The 16,725-nt window shown below is 40.8% G+C and overlaps 1 protein-coding gene across 1 annotated transcript in view; it reads right to left on the bottom strand.

The window, feature by feature from the left end:
* Positions 1-16,725, bottom strand: part of MINDY4 (MINDY lysine 48 deubiquitinase 4) — a 104,643-nt gene that overhangs the window by 17,561 nt on the left and 70,357 nt on the right. Inside the window, exons 15-17 of the mRNA XM_087712373.1 lie at positions 11,655-11,718; positions 7,731-7,892; positions 280-460 (exon numbers count right to left, since the gene is read on the bottom strand). Coding sequence (XP_087568499.1) covers positions 280-460; positions 7,731-7,892; positions 11,655-11,718 — 407 coding nt within the window. The remainder of the gene's footprint in view (positions 1-279; positions 461-7,730; positions 7,893-11,654; positions 11,719-16,725) is intronic.

Genomic DNA, 16,725 nt, shown 5'->3' with positions numbered 1-16,725 from the left:
GGTTCCCAAACTTGGCAACTTTAAGACTTGTGGACTTCAACTCCCAGAATTCTCCAGCCAGCTCCTGGCTGGAGAATTCTGGGAGTTGAAGTCCACAAGTCTTAAAGTTGCCAAGTTTGGGAACCACTGCTGTAAGTGATGCTACTAATAAGGAGGAAGAAAATTATGGATTATGACCTGCCAAGAACACAGGGAAGGCTACATTGGTCACATGTTCGACACTCCCTGGACCTGGTCCATCTTTCTTGAAAGTTTTTTTTTTTTTTTTTGATCTCCTACCGATGGTTAGGCGGATCTCCTCTTGCTGATTGGCTAAACCGTCGTAATAATAGAGGTCGAACCGCCGCTCCGTCCTCCAATCCCCCAGCAAATCCTTCCGCAAGCAGAAGAGGACGCTGAAGTGGCTCTCACTGCACACCACCCAAATTGGAAACCGGGGGGTCTTCAGGTAACAGCCCACCTGAGCAAAACGAAAAGAGGAGGAGGGGGGGGGAAAGCGTGCTTCTTTAATTGTCTGTGGAGATTCTCAGCCATCCAGTTGTTTCATAGGTGCACAACATGGGACAGTGATGACGTAACCTTTTTGCCATCGCATGCCAAAAGTGGGGGGAGCATGGTGTGCGTGTGTGTGTGTCATGTGCATGCGTGCCCACACCCATAATTCTATGGGCTCTCTTCTCCTCCTTCTCCCTCTCTTTCTTCTCCTCTTCCTCTTTCTCCTCCTTTCTTCTCCCTTTCTTCTCTTCCTTCTCTTCCTCCCTTTCTTCTCCTTCTCCCTTTCTTTCCTTGTCTTCCTCCTCCTTTCTTCTCCTTCTCACTCTTTCTTCTCCTCTTCCTCCTGTTTCTCCTCCTCCTTCTTCTTTCTTCTCCTCTTCCCTCTCTTCCTCCCTTTCTTCTCCTCCCTGTCTTTCTTGTCTTCTTCCTGTCTTCTCCTCCTCCCTCTTTCTTCCCTTCTTCCTTCTTCCCTCTCCTTTTTCTTCTCCTCCCTGCTTTTTGCGCCCGATGGCGTGGGGGACTCGTTTTTCGCCCTCCCCATGCTCCAGAGGCTTCCCAGGAGCCTGGGGAGGGCAAAAATGGCCTTCCCTGCCCCCCCCCAGGCCCTGGAAGGCCAGAAATGGCCCGTTTTCAAACTTCTGGTTTGCATGTTGGGCTGTTTTTTGCTCTCCGGAGGCTTCCCTGAAGCCTCCGGAGGGCAAAAAATGGCCAAAAAATCATGGCCGAAATCAGCTGGCCATTGCGCGCATGCACGCTGGAGCTGAGAGGGCAATGCCTTGCATACCAGAGGTTCGCCATCACGGACATAGTATAACAAACCCATTGGCCAGAGAGGACGGCTGCTTTGAACGAGGGATCGAAGACGCCGTCTGTGTCAAAACTGAGCAGCACTGCCTCAACAGAAGGGGAGGGATACAACATCACCTGTCTCCTGTCTATAACACAGTCCTTTCCGCAGTTCCAAGAAGGCTCCACACCCCATTTGCACCACTCAGGTGACCCCGAAGACACAGATAAACCTCCAAGTGGCCTCGAGGACTCTCTGAAACGATGCAAATGACCAGCTGTCTGCAAGGAGTATCAATCCTTCCGTTCCCCTCCATCCAGTCAGAGCTGAAGAAGCTTCTTGGATGAGTAGTGAAATGACTTCAAGGAAAAACAAAGAAAGACCAGCTGCCTCTTGGAAGAAAAAAAAAAAGCACCTTTCGGACAACCATGCCCTGAATGACTGAGAATCTCCACAGAGAAGTCCACCGATCTTAAAAGTTCCTGAAGTTGAGAAATACATCCTCAGATAACTATCGTATTTTTCAGAGTATAAGACGCACTTTTTTTCCTCAAAAGAGAGGCTGAAAATCTGGGTGCGTTTTATACATCGAATACAGCATTTTTTTGCCTCCCGAAGACACCCCCCCCCTTCACCAAAATGGCTGTGCATAGCCTTATGGAAGCTTTCAGAGAGCTCGTGGGGGCTGGGGAGGGCAGAAATGAGGGGGGGGGAACGGGCCATTTCCCCCCCCCCCAACCAGTCCCCACAGCACTCTATAAGCCTCCATAAGGCCATGCATGGAATTTTGTTTATAACAAACGGGCCAGTTTTTGCGAAAAAAAGGCTGTGTTTGCTCATTTTTGCGCGGGGGGGGGGGGCAGGAGCACTCTGCAAGCCCCCCCCCCCCCCGGCAAGGCTATTCATGCCTTTAAAAAAAAACAAAAAAAAAACAGGCTCGTTTTTGCGAAAAACGGACCATTTTTGGGAGGTTTTCAGAGTGCAAAAAAAAATTCATTTTGGAAAGCTTTTTAACTGATTGATGAGAATTAGATTGTGCAAGTGCTGTGCCAGCAGAAACAAAGTCTTAGGTGGTGCAGATTGTCAGCGATTTCCTTCTCCAGCACATGGATAAATACACCTGGAAGCATCTACCTACCTACCTACTCTCTCTCTCCCTACCTACCTACTGTATTTCTCTCTCTCTCTCTCTCCCTCTATCTATCTACTCTCTCTCTCCCCCCCTCTATCTACTTATATACCTACCTATCTACCTAACTACTCTTTCTCTCTCTTTACCAACCTACTGTATTTTTCTATCTTTCTCTTCCTCTCTATCCCTCTAACTACCTACCTATTTTTTTTAAAAAATTGCCCCTTCAAAATCTTGGTGCGTCTTATACTCCGGTGCGTCTTATACTCTGAAAAGTACGGTATTTTAAAAGCCATTGTTCAACTCTCCCCAATTATTCTAGTTTGTTTCCTGGGTTGCATAAATTCTTGGTGAAGAGAGATCCCAGTTTAGAGTGATGCTCTCCAAAGGGGAACAAAAGGGCTTGTTCAGCTGGGGGAAGATAAAATCGGGCGGATTTCCTTTCTAAACGCTGGCAGGTGGTAGCACTTTGCAAGGCGAAGGTGGCCTTCTGGCTCCCTTGTGCCCCAACCTCAGATTCTCTTTGATGTCCAATTAGAAACACACTGGGGCATTTCTTTGGAGGGAAGCCAAACTCTGCATGCCCCATTTTTCACGAAAAACGAGATGTGCAGAGGGTTTGGGAGGCCTGCAGAGTGCAAAAACTTTCCTTATTTTATTTACCTCTTCAAAATCTTGGTGCGTCTTATAGTCCGAAAAATACGGTATGTTACATATGGGCCACTTGGAAACATCTAAATCTTCCTCCAGGAAGTGTTGACAGGTGAGTCTTATGTCCACAACTGAGCCGAATGTTTCCAATGCTAAGCAAAGCAGTTATTAAGCGAGTTGTATTATCCCATTTCACAACCCTTTTTTGTCATGGTAGTTAAGTGAGTCATTAAATGAATCAGGTGGTTGTTAAGCGGATCTGGCTTTCCATGGTGACTTTGCTTGTCAGGAGCAGCCTAGCGGTATTGGTTTATACCCGTGTTTTTCATCCTCAGCTACTTTAAGATTTGTGGACTTCAACTCTTAGTATTCCCCAGCCAGCTTCTTGAGTTTTGGGGTGTTTTTGTGGTTTTTTTTTTAGAGAAACCGGCCCTAAAACCAACATTCGTTTTGATCCCCAAAGGGTTACAATTCTGGAGAGAAGATCCAGAGAGCGATGGGCGTGTCAGGCGCCGAGAAGAGGGGGAAAAATAGGATACGGATGGAAATCAGATCACGGCAGAACAAAATGTACACTAAGGAATAAACTAGAGTAAAGTAAATTGTAAAGTATAAATTAAAGTAAAAAATAAAAACTCAGCAAAGGGTAAAGAATAACATAAACATTGAAGGAAAGAATAATGTAAAGAGTAAAAAGTAAAGTAAAATAAAGAGTAATATAAACAGTAAAGTAAAAAAGAAAGTATAAAGCAAAAGGAAAGTAAAAAAGGAAAGGAAAGTAAGAAATAAAGAGTAAAATGAAGAGTAAAATAGAGTAAAGAGTAAAATAAAGAGTAAAATAGAGTAAAGAGTAAAATAAAGAGTAAAAGAGTAAAGAGTAAAATGAAGAGTAAAATAGAGTAAAGAGTAAAATGAAGAGTAAAATAGAGTAAAGAGTAAAATGAAGAGTAAAATAGAGTAAAGAGTAAAATGAAGAGTAAAATAGAGTAAAGAGTAAAATGAAGAGTAAAATAGAGTAAAGAGTAAAATGAAGAGTAAAATAGAGTAAAGAGTAAAATGAAGAGTAAAATAGAGTAAAGAGTAAAATGAAGAGTAAAATAAAGAGTAAAATAGAGTAAAGAGTAAAATGAAGAGTAAAATAGAGTAAAGAGTAAAATGAAGAGTAAAATAGAGTAAAGAGTAAAATGAAGAGTAAAATAGAGTAAAGAGTAAAATGAAGAGTAAAATAGAGTAAAGAGTAAAATGAAGAGTAAAATAGAGTAAAGAGTAAAATGAAGAGTAAAATAGAGTAAAGAGTAAAATGAAGAGTAAAATAAAGAGTAAAATGAAGAGTAAAATAGAGTAAAGAGTAAAATGAAGAGTAAAATAGAGTAAAGAGTAAAATGAAGAGTAAAATAGAGTAAAGAGTAAAATGAAGAGTAAAATAGAGTAAAGAGTAAAATGAAGAGTAAAATAGAGTAAAGAGTAAAATGAAGAGTAAAATAAAGAGTAAAATGAAGAGTAAAATAGAGTAAAGAGTAAAATGAAGAGTAAAATAGAGTAAAGAGTAAAATGAAGAGTAAAATAGAGTAAAGAGTAAAATGAAGAGTAAAATAGAGTAAAGAGTAAAATGAAGAGTAAAATAGAGTAAAGAGTAAAATAAAGAGAAATAAAGTAAAGAGTAAAATGAAGAGTAAAATAAAGTAAAGAGTAAAATAAAGAGTAAAGTAAAAAGCAAAGTATAAAGTAAAAGTAAAGAATTAAGTAAAAAGCAAAGTAAATAAAGAAGTAAAGAGTAAAGCAAAGAGTAAGATAAAGCAAAGTATAAAGTAAAATAAAGAGTAAAGAGTAAAGAAAGGAGCAAACATTAAAGTAATGTAAAGCATAAAATTAAGAGAAAAGCAAAGAGTAAAGTAGAAGAGGAGCGTTATGGAGGCCGCCTATTGTTGCACAAAGTAAGAAACAGACAAAGTGGAGGAGAAATGATTCACCTCAGGGGTTTTCCACTTTCTAGAACCTGCAGTATTTCTCTGGGGATTTAATCTCTTTTAGCTTTGGACAAGAGGAATGTCTGCATTTCTGGGTGGATAATTGCGAGGGATTGGATTCCACCTTGGCTTCTGGCCGTGCCAACATCAACACAAAACAGCTCAAAAAGGGTATTTCTGAGATTTTTTTTCCATGCTCCTCCAGCAAATAAAGTTGCCCTCCCTCACTTCAAAACCCATCAAAATATAGGCAAAGCCCTTAATTTTTTTAAAAAAAATATATTTTGTTATCTCTTCTGTGTACAGAGGTACATTTCAAACCAAGTTCTATTAAGAATACTGGCATGCTTTCAGTTACATTGTGTGTGTGTGTGTGTGTGTGTGTGTGTGTCTGTCTGTCTGTCTGTCTGTCTGTCTGTCTGTCTGTCTGTCTGTCTCAGCATAACTCTAGAACGCCTCGAGCAATTTCAACCAAACTTGGTACACAGATGACTTACTCTGTGGAGAAAAACAATGTGGGAGTAAGACACCCCTAAAACTCCTTGGTGTGTGTGTTCTGTTAGGATACAGCCTGTTGTGCCTTAAAATCACTTCTACCGTACCGCCGTAAAATGGCTTCTACCGTACAAGTGCAGTGGAGTTGCCATGATAATGGCTTCACAGTACTCCACAAGGGGGCTCCCTCTGGTAAGGGGGAAAATCCAACATTAGAAATTACGTTTGTTCCGGACATTTCCCCCCTATAAATAAATATCTGGGCAATGCTGGGTTATCAGCTAATTGATTATAAAGTTCTCATTTAGGGAGAGAAAGAAACCGGAATGACTGACAAACAATTCCCCAAAGACTCAAGTCTTCAAAATCAATGTTTCTCAACTTTGGCAACTTGAAGATGTGTGGACTTCAATTCCCAGAATTCCCAGTAAAGCTGGCTGGAGAATTCTGGGAATTGAAGTCCACGCACCTCCAAGGTAAGAAGGCTGGGAATCGTTGCTGTCGAATACAGATTGATGTGGGAACCGTTTTGATTCCAATTTTGCAATTTATAAGTAGTCTTCAACTTCCAACAATTCGTTTACCGATTGTTCGAAACTATGACAGCACTTTAAAAAAAAGTGATTTATGACCATTTTTTCCACACTTACGACCGCTGCACCATCTCCATGGTCACGTGGTCAAAATCCAAATGCTAACCATCCGGCTCATATTTATGACGGTTGCAGTGTCTTTGGAGGGTGTGGGGGGTCACGTGATCCTCTTTTGCGACTTACTTGCAAGCAAAGTCAATGGGGGAAGCCAGATTCACTTAACAACTGTGTTACTAACTTAACAACTGCAGTGATTTACTTAGCAACTGCGGCAAGGAAGGTCGTAAAATGAGGCAAAACCCATTTACAAGTGTCTTGTTTAGCAACATAAATTTTGGGGCTCAGTTATGGTTGTTAAAGCGAGGATTAACTTTTATTAGAAAATAGTAAGTTAGCTGAAACGGAATTAAGGGGAAAACTGGCATACAGAACAAGGTAAAAAGACAAGAGAGAATTGTTGGCCGAAAGAACCGATGTTTGTGTTGACTTCAGCGGCAACCGAAATCTTGTTCGCTCGACTCAAATGAAGTCCTCCTTTTGAAGTCCCTGATGGATTGATTTGCTTGGGATAACAGAATAACAGAGCTGGAAGTAACCCTGGAGATCTTCTAGTCCAACCCCATTGCTTAGGCAAGAGTGCATGGGCGCACTGGGCCAACTGGTCTTCGGGTTTCTGGCATGCACATGCGCGCTGGCCAGCTCGCCTTTGGGGAGCACCAGAAAGTCAAAGACTAGCTGGCCAATGCGGACATGCCTATATTTGGGGCTGCTATAGGTTCACCATAACGGCCCTATTCAATTCCAGACATATGGCAGTCCAATATCTTCTTAAAGACTTCCAGTGTTGGGGCATTCACAACTTCTGGAGGCAACTTCTGTTCCACTAATTAATTATTCTAACTGTCAGGAAATTTCTCCTCAGTTCTAAGTTGCTTCTCTCCTTGATTAGTTTCCACCCATTGCTTCTTGTTCCGCCCTCAGGTGCTTTGGAGAATAGTTTGACTCCCTCTTCTTTGGGGCAACCCCTGAGATATTGGAAGACTGCTATCCTGTCTCCCCTAGTCCTTCTTGTCATTAAACTAGACATACCCAGTTCCTGCAACCGTCCTTCGTATGTTTTAGCCTCCAGTGTCCCCTAATCATCTTTGTTGCTCTTCTCTTCACTCTTTCCAGAGTCTCCACATCTTTTCTACATCATGGCGACCAAAACTGGATGCTGTATTCCAAGTGTGGCCTTACCAAGGCCTTATAAAGTGGTATTAATGCTTCATGTGATTCTATCCCTCTGTTTATGCAGCCTAGAACTGTGTTGGCTTTTTTGGCAGCTGCTGCACATGGATGGCTCATATTTAAATGGTTGTCCACTGGGATTTCAAGATCCCTATAAACTAGACATACCCAGTTCCTGAAACTGTTCTTCAACTCCTGATCATCTTTGTTGCTCTTCCCTGCACTCTTTCTAGTGTCTTTTTTTATGTCGTGGCGGCCAAAACTGGTTGCAGTATCCCCAAGTTTTGTCTTGCCAGGGCCTTATAGAGCTGTAACACCCCTTCACAAGATTGCAGGCAAAGGGGTGTTAATACCAATTTCCCCCCAAGCCTTCTCCATACCTGGCAGACGTCATAATGCTCAAAGAGGGACAGTAAGCCGATGTTGCTGCGGCCAGCAATGCCTTTCAGGATGGTGATGTTTCCGTTTCCTGAGTCCAGCTCCATCACATCGTTGAAGACGTTGGAGGCAGCCTTGCCGGTCAGTAGCAAGTTGACCAGTTCCTAGTTTCAGGAGAACAAAAGGGTGGATGGATTAGGTCAGTGATGGCGAACATTTCTTGTCCTCGCATGCCGAAATCGCGCACGCGCATGGGCTAGCACATACGTGCCCACACTCATAATGTAATTTGCCCCATGACCCCCATGCTCCCCCACCCTGCGCATGTGCATGCCACCTCTGTGTTCCCCCACGCGTGTTCGTGATTCCCCCCCCCACCGTGCTTTTGGGCTAACAGGCCTCCCTGAAGCCTCCTGAAACCAAAAATGGGACACGGGGGGCGCCACACCCCCATGTCTGTTTCCAGCCTCCAGAGCCCAGGGGAGACTGTTTTCGCCCTCCCACCCTCCGGAGCCTGGGGAGACCAAAAGCATCATCGCGCTACCCTGCCGTGGTGCAGGAGTCCGACTAGGCCACGCCCACCATGGCCACACCCACCCAGCCGCCAGGGGTCAGGCCTGCAGCCATCTTTTCTTTTAAGTATTTGGTCTGCCACACTGTTATGCATTTTCTATTGTGGGAAAATGGGAAGGGTGATTGTATGGAGTTAGATGATATGCAGCCATAACAAAATCCTTTCTAGAAAGCCAAGGTCATCCTTTGTCTCTGCACCTCTGCACTTGACTGGAACTGGATGGGTGGAACTGCCAGCATGGCAGTGGGAGATTGGACTATATCAGTGTTTCTCAACGTTGGCAACTTGAAGATGTCCGGACTTCAACTCCCAGAATTCCCCAGCCAGCGAATGCTGGCTGGGGAATTCTGGGAGTTGAAGTCCGGACATCTTCAAGTTGCCAACATTGAGAAACACTGGACTATATGATGGATTTGTGGTTGTGGGGGCAAGATCTTGAACTTTCAACTAGATGGGGAAAACCAGGAAGCTTTCAGATTTGGGTTCTCCCAGATGTGCCAACATGGCTCTCTTAATAAATTGGAACGTTGAGCAAAATTTTGCCTTGGACTCTGATTTAATTTTGGATACTATTCGGAACCCTGAACACCGGGCAGAGAACTGAAAGAGTTGCTGAATTTTTTGAAGTTCTGATTCAGAAAAGAAGTATTAAAAATAGTGACATCCAACTTTCATCACAGCAGATACACACACAACCCCCCAAAAACTTTAGTAATCCTATATTCCTAAAAGCTACAAGCATCTTCTTCCCATAATCAACCCCACATCAAAATCCCCCCCTTTTTTTCTTTTCCTCTTTCTCATTCTTTACTTTTCTCTTCCCCTTTTCTTTCTTTCTTTTTCCCTTTCCCTCCTCCCTACCTCCCTTTTCCTTCTTAATTAACTTCATGTTGCATTTTAAAAATGTTTTTAATTCAATTGAATTATTCTTTTGAAAGAAAAAAAAATTATGTCTGCTTCTATTCATGTAACAAGTAAATCAAAATGTATCAAAAGGCATGATTGATGTAATTGTTGATGCGTGAAAGACAGAAGGTACTAGCGAAAGACAAAAGCGTGCTGAAAAGTTACAAATCTGCGACCAATTGATTGATTGATTGATTGATTGATTGGCTGATTGCAGGGGGTGGATGCATCAAGACCAGATTTTGGATTTTGGGTTTTCTACCAAGAAAGCAATTATAACACAAATACTACAAATGGCAAGAGATAAAAGATTGTACTACTACTGGATGGATACAGGATGATGTAATGAAATGCTATAATAAAAAAATAATTTAAATTTACTTAAAACTTAGAATACACATAAAATGAAGTAATAATAGTTATAGTGAAATAAATTATTTATCAGCATAAATATAACAAATGTAACAAAAAAGGCAACAGTAAAAAATATTGGGTTTCTGTCTGGATGGTCTCTTGTGACGAGCCAAAGACAGAGAGTGGAAGTGTGACCTTCCTCCCATATTTGGGCATACCAGGGGTTGTGACTTATATATATTGTCAGGCTTGCAATTATATCCTTTTTAGGATCTTTGGCCTGCCACACTCTCTCTTATTTCATTATGCTGTTTCACTAGTGTAGTAATTGGGAGGGGGGAATAGAAAGGAGTAGGATTGTGGAATGTGTTGTTGTCATTCTTTTCTAGAAGACCAAGGTCATCTTTCGTCTCCGCACTTTTACACTTGATGGGAAGCAGCTGGGTGTAGATACCAGCATGGAAGAAGAAGATTGGACCATTTGGGTGTGGGGACAAGATCATGAACTTAACTGGGTGGGATTCCGATGTCATTTCCAGAATTGGGATTAACACAGATGTGCAAAGATGTCTGCTTTATTACATTGGAACTTTAAGGATCGTTTTGCCTTGGACTCTGATTTAATTCTACTTGATACTTGGAACGCTGACACACACACACACACACACACACACGTATATGTGTATGTGTATGTGTATGTATATGTATATGTAAAGACCAGATCTTGGGTGATAAAATGGAAGAAAAGCATAGAAGAAATTAAAATGAAAGTGGAATTACAGGTATTCCTTGACGTACGATCACAATTGACCTCCAAAATTTCAGTTGCTAAGTGAAACATTTATTAAGTGAGTTTTGCCCAATTTTACGACCTTTCTTGCCACAGGTGCTGAGTGGATCCCTGCGGTTGATTAATAAATAACCCGATTTCTATCTGAATCTGGCTTCCCCATTGACTTGGCTTGTCAGAAGGTTGCAAAAGGGGACCACATTATTTCAGGACATTGCAATCATCATAAAAGTGAGTCAGCTGCAATGGATGGAACTCTGAAAAATAGTCATAAGTCACTTTTTTTCAGTGCCCTTCTTACGCTGAACGGTCGCTCAATGAGTCACTGTTGCAAAATGACCTGTTCTGCAGGATGGGTAAAGCTGACTTTAATCACTCTCCCTTAGCCTGACCCACCTTAAAGGGTTAGTTGTTGTGGGGAAAATTAAGAGGAAAGTGTGTTGGATGTGTTTATCACCTTAAACTATTCCTAAAATGCTAAAGTGGAATATAAAATGTTTAAGGTGAAAAATAATAAAATAAAATGGAAAGTAAGATAAAATAAAATATTAAATGAAATAATAAAATGAAACAAAATGTTAAGCAAGGAAATAAAATAAAAAATAAGAAGATAAAGTAAAATGGAAAATAAATAAAATATAAAATAAATTATAAAAAGAAATAACAAAAGGAAATATTAAAATAAAATTTAAATAATAAAAATAATAAAAAATGTAAAATAAAATAAAAGGCAGGTCAGACCTTAACTTCCTAAAAATGTGCCACGAAGAAGCCATATTTGAAACTTTCAGCAAGTAAGAAGGTGGCTGACTGACATGTTCCACAGAAAAGGGCCACCACCGAGAAGGCTGCGTTATGGGCCCCTATGGGCTTAATCGCCTCGAGGACAGGAGCTCAGTGAGTTGATGACCCTTCCAGAGTGACACTGATCAGGTAATTTACCCTCATGTGGGACCTGGGACCTTGACTTGACCCCTTGGTAACTACCGTGTTTTCCCCAAAATAAGACAGGGTCTTATTTTCTTTTGAACCCCACAATAAGCGCTTTTGCCTTATTTTCGGGGAGGTCTTATTATTTTTGAGGTGGCTAGTGTGGTCACCTCACAGCGGCTGCTGTGTTGCAATATTTTCAGGGAGGGCTTATTTTTGGGGGGGAGGGCTTATTTTAGCGCATGCGCTCAAAAGCCCGATTGGGCTTATTATCAGGGGAAGTCTTATTTTCAGGGAAACAGGGTAACAACTCCGGAGGGACAGGTTCTTTAGTTGCACCTTCCAACTCATGGTCCCTGCTCCGCTGTGTACCTGCGTGCAGTATCCGTGCGCCCCGATCAGTGTGCTTGTGGTGACGTCCACATCTCCACGGACTCTGTTGGGGAGAAAAACAAGATCCTCATCAAAATTAAACTGACCAAACTGGTGTGCCTTTCTCCTTTCCCTGCTTGAAATCTGGTTATCAGCCTCGGAAGGTAAACAGAGCACAGAACAATGAAACGGTGAAAACGAAACAGCAAAATGCCAGGGGAAGCATAGAAGGAGAAAGATGCTGTATCGACAAAGAGAGTCCTCGACTTATGACCGCAATTGAGGCCAACGTTTCTGTTGATAACCAAGCCAGCTGTTAAGTGAGTTTTGCCCTGTTTCACGACCAAGCAATCAGATTTTGATCACATGACCACGGGGAATGCTGCAACGGTCGTTAAGTGGGAAAACAGTCCTAAGTCCCTTTTCTTCAGTGCCATTGTAACTTCGAATGGTCAATAAACGAATGGTTGTAAGTTGAGGACTACCTGTAATGATGGATGACCTCGAGGGATGTGGGAAGGAGATACTGCAGAGAAAACAATCAGGTAAAGAGCCTGCAGTCACTAAACCGTGAGAGGAAAAAACTTGGGAGATCTCACCCCAAGCAGTTAAAATGGAGGAGGGAAGTTTGCATTGTCAGACCTCCAAGATTTTTGTTAACGTAGCCTTGCAATGAAACAGATTATTATAAATTACCAGCCGATAACCCGGGATTGCTTCGGGTATTTATTTATAGGGGGTAAAAGTCCGGACCAAACATAATTTCTAATGTTAGGAGCCGCCTGGTGGAGTGCTGTGAAGACGTTACCATGGCAACTCCACTGAGCTGCATCATAGAAGGCATTTTATGGCAGTACAGTAGAAGCCATTTTAAGGCACAACAGGCTGTATCTTAACAGAACAAACACCCCAAGGGGTGTTAGGGGTGTCTTACCCCCCCACAGTATTTTTTTTCCAGAGAGTAAGTCATCTTGTGTACCAAGTTTGGTGGAAATTTCTCCAGGCGTTCTAGAGTTATGCTGCAACATACAGAGAGAGAGGAAGAGAGAGGGAGGGAGGGAGGGAGGGAGGGATGGAGGGAGAGAGAGACAGCCATTTAGATATAGATGATAGATTAGATAGATAGATAGATAGATAGATAGATAGATAGATAGATAGATAGATAGATAGATAGATAGATAGATAGATAGATAGAGATAGAGATGATAGAGATAGAGATAGAGATAGAGATAGAGATAGAGATAGAGATAGAGATAGAGATAGAGATAGAGATAGAGATAGAGATAGAGATAGAGATAGAGATAGAGAGATATTTAATCCCAGGGATTTGGGTTTTACTTGTGAGAGAGCAGATTCCTGTTAACAGCATCTTGTTAGTTCTGCCATCATATCAAACAATCAATTCCTGCTTAAATTGCAAGGAAGTATTTTGGGGTTTTTTTTGGCTTGGATGTCAGGAAGAAGGTAAGCAACTATCATAATTCTCAGGTTATGATTGCCCCATGCAGAAAGCCCTTTCGTTAATTTTTTTTTTTTTTAAAAAGAAATTAAATATTTAAACCTTTTCACTCAAAAAGAAAAATGAATCCAAACCACAGGATCCATTTTCAAAAGTCAACTGGACTTCCTGGGGAGTTTTTTTTTTTCCCCCTTCCCTGAAGACGTTTCTCTTCTCATCCGAGAAGCTTCTTCAGTTCTGACCGAATGGTGGAAGTTGAAGCTGCAACAACTCTCAGAGAGAGCGCTAATGACCAGATGATTGCAAGGAGTATAAATTCCCCCCCCCAATCCTCCATCATTCAGTCAGAACTGAAGAATCTTCTTGGATGAGCAGCGAAACGTCTTCAAGAAATAAAAACAAGAATGTCCAGCTGACTTTTGAAAAGCAGCTTTGAGGCTAACGGAGTAGACTGCAGTTTTTGTTCAAATTTGGCAACTTTAAAATGGATGCATTCCAACTGCTGGTTGGGGAATTCTGGGAGTTGAAGTCTACCCGTCTTAAAATTGCCAAGAATTGGGAAACATCGCATAAAAGTATTCCCAACCAGCGCTGAATGTACATACACACCAGAGGTTGGTTCCTACTGGTTTGGACCGGTTCAGCCGAACTGGTAATAACTTGGCGGCCTGGATTACTGGAACCGGCAGCGACCCTGGCAGGCCTGCCACGCCCCCAAACCAGTTCTCCTACGGCGGCGCCATCTTGATTTTCTGTTCTGCACATTCACAGAACAATTTTCCCTACAGAAATGTAATTTTTCCTCTTTTTCTAACTTTTGCGCATGCGCAGACCTTTTGAATTGCAAGTGTGCACGCACCCAATTTTTTTTTTGCGTGCCGAACCGGCAGTAATGCCAGCAGCAACGCACTCCTGATATACACAGAAGTCCCACATCAAATCCCATCAAATTTCTGAATAATTCTCACAATGCAGTGAAATCTTATCCAATCCTTTTGACTTCGGCCCGCTACAGCTCATGTTCACGAAATGAAATAGAGGTAACTTGGGACCACGATGGAGCCCAAGATTTCTGTTGCTAATTGAGACATTTGTTGTTTTGCCCCATTTTACGGGCTGCCTTGCCACAGTTGTTAAGTGAATCACTGCAGTTGTTAAAAGTTAGTAACACAGTTGTTAAGTGAATTTGGCTTCCCCCATTGACTTTGCTCGTCAGAAGGTTAGAAAAGGGAATCACATAACCCGGGACAGTGCATTGTCATAAATATGAGTCAGTGGCCAAGCGTCTGAATTTTGATCATGTGACCACATGGGGATGTGGGGGGGGGGTTGATACTGCAATGGTTGAAAATGTAAAGAACGATATGTCACTTTTTTTCAATTTCCATTGTAACTTCGAATGAGCCCGGAACAAACTGTTCTAAGAACTACTTGTAATAATGTTACGGAAAGCTTTCAGTAATTTTGATCCTCTGCCTGCTGCAAGACCTTTTGTTATTTTTTTTTTTTAAAAAGAAATTAAATATTTAAACCTTTTAACTGAAAAAGAAAAAAAAATGAATCCAAACCACAGGATACATTTTCAGCGGCCATATAGGTCTCCCCCTAAAATCAAAGGAGTTTAACTAGTATTTGAGCTAAAAGAGAGAGAAAAAAAATAACATCTTAAAGATATATATATATATATATATATATATATATATATATATATATATATATATATATATATATATATATATATATATATATATATATATATATATATATATATATATATATATATATATATATATATATATATATATATAGTGTCACAACCCCTGGTAAGCCCCAATTATGGGAGGAAGCTAACTGCTTCCATCATCTGTCAATCGGCTCGTCACAAGAGTCCATCACGACAGAAACCCAATATTTTTACTGTTGCCTTTGTTATATTTGTGTTTTATTTGTGCTGATAAATAAATAAAGGGAGACTAGTATAGATCTATTTCAAGCTATTTAGCTCCCATCAGCTAGCCATACCCTTACTGGGATTCGAACCTGTGCTGTATTGCATCTTAGGCAAACGTCTTAGCCATTATGCCACAGGTCTCCTCCTTATCAGCTGAAGCCAGATCTATACTAGTCTATACTAGATCTATACTAGTCTCCCTTTATTTATTTATCAGCACAAATATAACATATATATATATATTATATATATATGTTATATATATATAATATATTTAAAGTCAGAACCCCTGGTATGCCCAAATATGGGAGGAAGGTCACACTTCCACTCTCTGTCCTTCGGCTCGTCACAAGAGACCATCCAGACAGAAACCCAATATTTTTTTACTGTTGCCTTTTTGTTACATTTGTTATATATATATATATATATATATATATATATATATATATATATATATATATATATATATATATATATATATATATATATATATATATATATATATATATATATATATATATATATATATATATATATATATATATATATATATATATATATATATATATATATATATATATATATTTGATTGCTTTAAAAGAAACTTGATTCTAAAAATAAAAGCAAGGAATAATTGTGATTGTTCCCTGGAATGCTTAACTCGGCATATCAAGGAAGTATTTGGACTAAAAAAAGCTTTTTAACTGCGGCCGTGAAAAGCAAGTTGATCTCACTAAAAAGGGTTTTATATTAATAAACTGCCATCTTCAAAGAACAATTCCAAGAGTTGATTTATATTAGGGACTCTTTCAAAGAATGTCAAGTCCCGAACATGACCGGAAGAAGAAGAAGAAGAAAATGGAAAGTTGGTGAGATAATATTGAGTATCGCTCGGCCACTGGCCATTTTTTCCCCCTGAATGACCGGCACTGTGGAATTCCCATGGCTTTGCTTGAAGCCAAATCACGGATGAAATAGACGTCAGACGGGAGCTCAGGGACATCCAGTGTGGACAATAGAAGGAAGTTCTAATTCCATCCATGGTTGCGAACGTTCTGGGAACGCCGAGTTGAGGCTAAGATATTGCAGGAGAAGCAACATCTGTGTTTCCCATCATTTTTCCTAGAGAGGAAATAACCTGCATTTCCAGAGGTTAGAAAGCCTCTTTCCAAAGGAGGTCAACCAGTGCATTTGAATGAGGAGGACCTCAAGAGTTTTCGACCAGAGCGGGGCCAATGGGAATTGTTGTTGGAAGACGTTGAGAAGAAAATGGAGGAACACATGAGCTACAGAAACTTGCAGAAGCTCGGTGTGACAATCTAATCGATTGATTGATCGATTAGGATAGAGCTGGAAGGGACATTGGAGGTCTTCTAGTCCAACCCTCTGCTCGAGCAGGAGGCTCTATACCATTTCAGACAAATGACTGTCCTGTCTCTACTTAAAGACGCATTGTTCCTATCATCCATCTCCTCCCACTTATGACTGCAGGACTGTGACTCTGCCTGTGTCCTTACGGTTTATATTGATATTGTTTCCTGGTTGTTTATTTGTACCCTATGACTATCATTAAGTGCTGTACCTTATGATTCTTGATGAATGTATCTTGTTATTTTATGTACTCTGAGAGCATCAAAAGACAAATTCCTTGGGTCCCCAAT

The sequence above is a fragment of the Thamnophis sirtalis genome, unplaced genomic scaffold, assembly GCF_051295495.1.
Source record: "Thamnophis sirtalis isolate CommonGarterSnake01/CBP01778 unplaced genomic scaffold, rThaSir2_p1.2 scaffold_4, whole genome shotgun sequence".
NCBI classification, from domain to species: Eukaryota; Metazoa; Chordata; class Lepidosauria; order Squamata; family Natricidae; genus Thamnophis; species Thamnophis sirtalis.
Note: the sequence above shows the minus strand (reverse complement) of the source record. Positions and strands in the feature narration are given on the sequence as shown.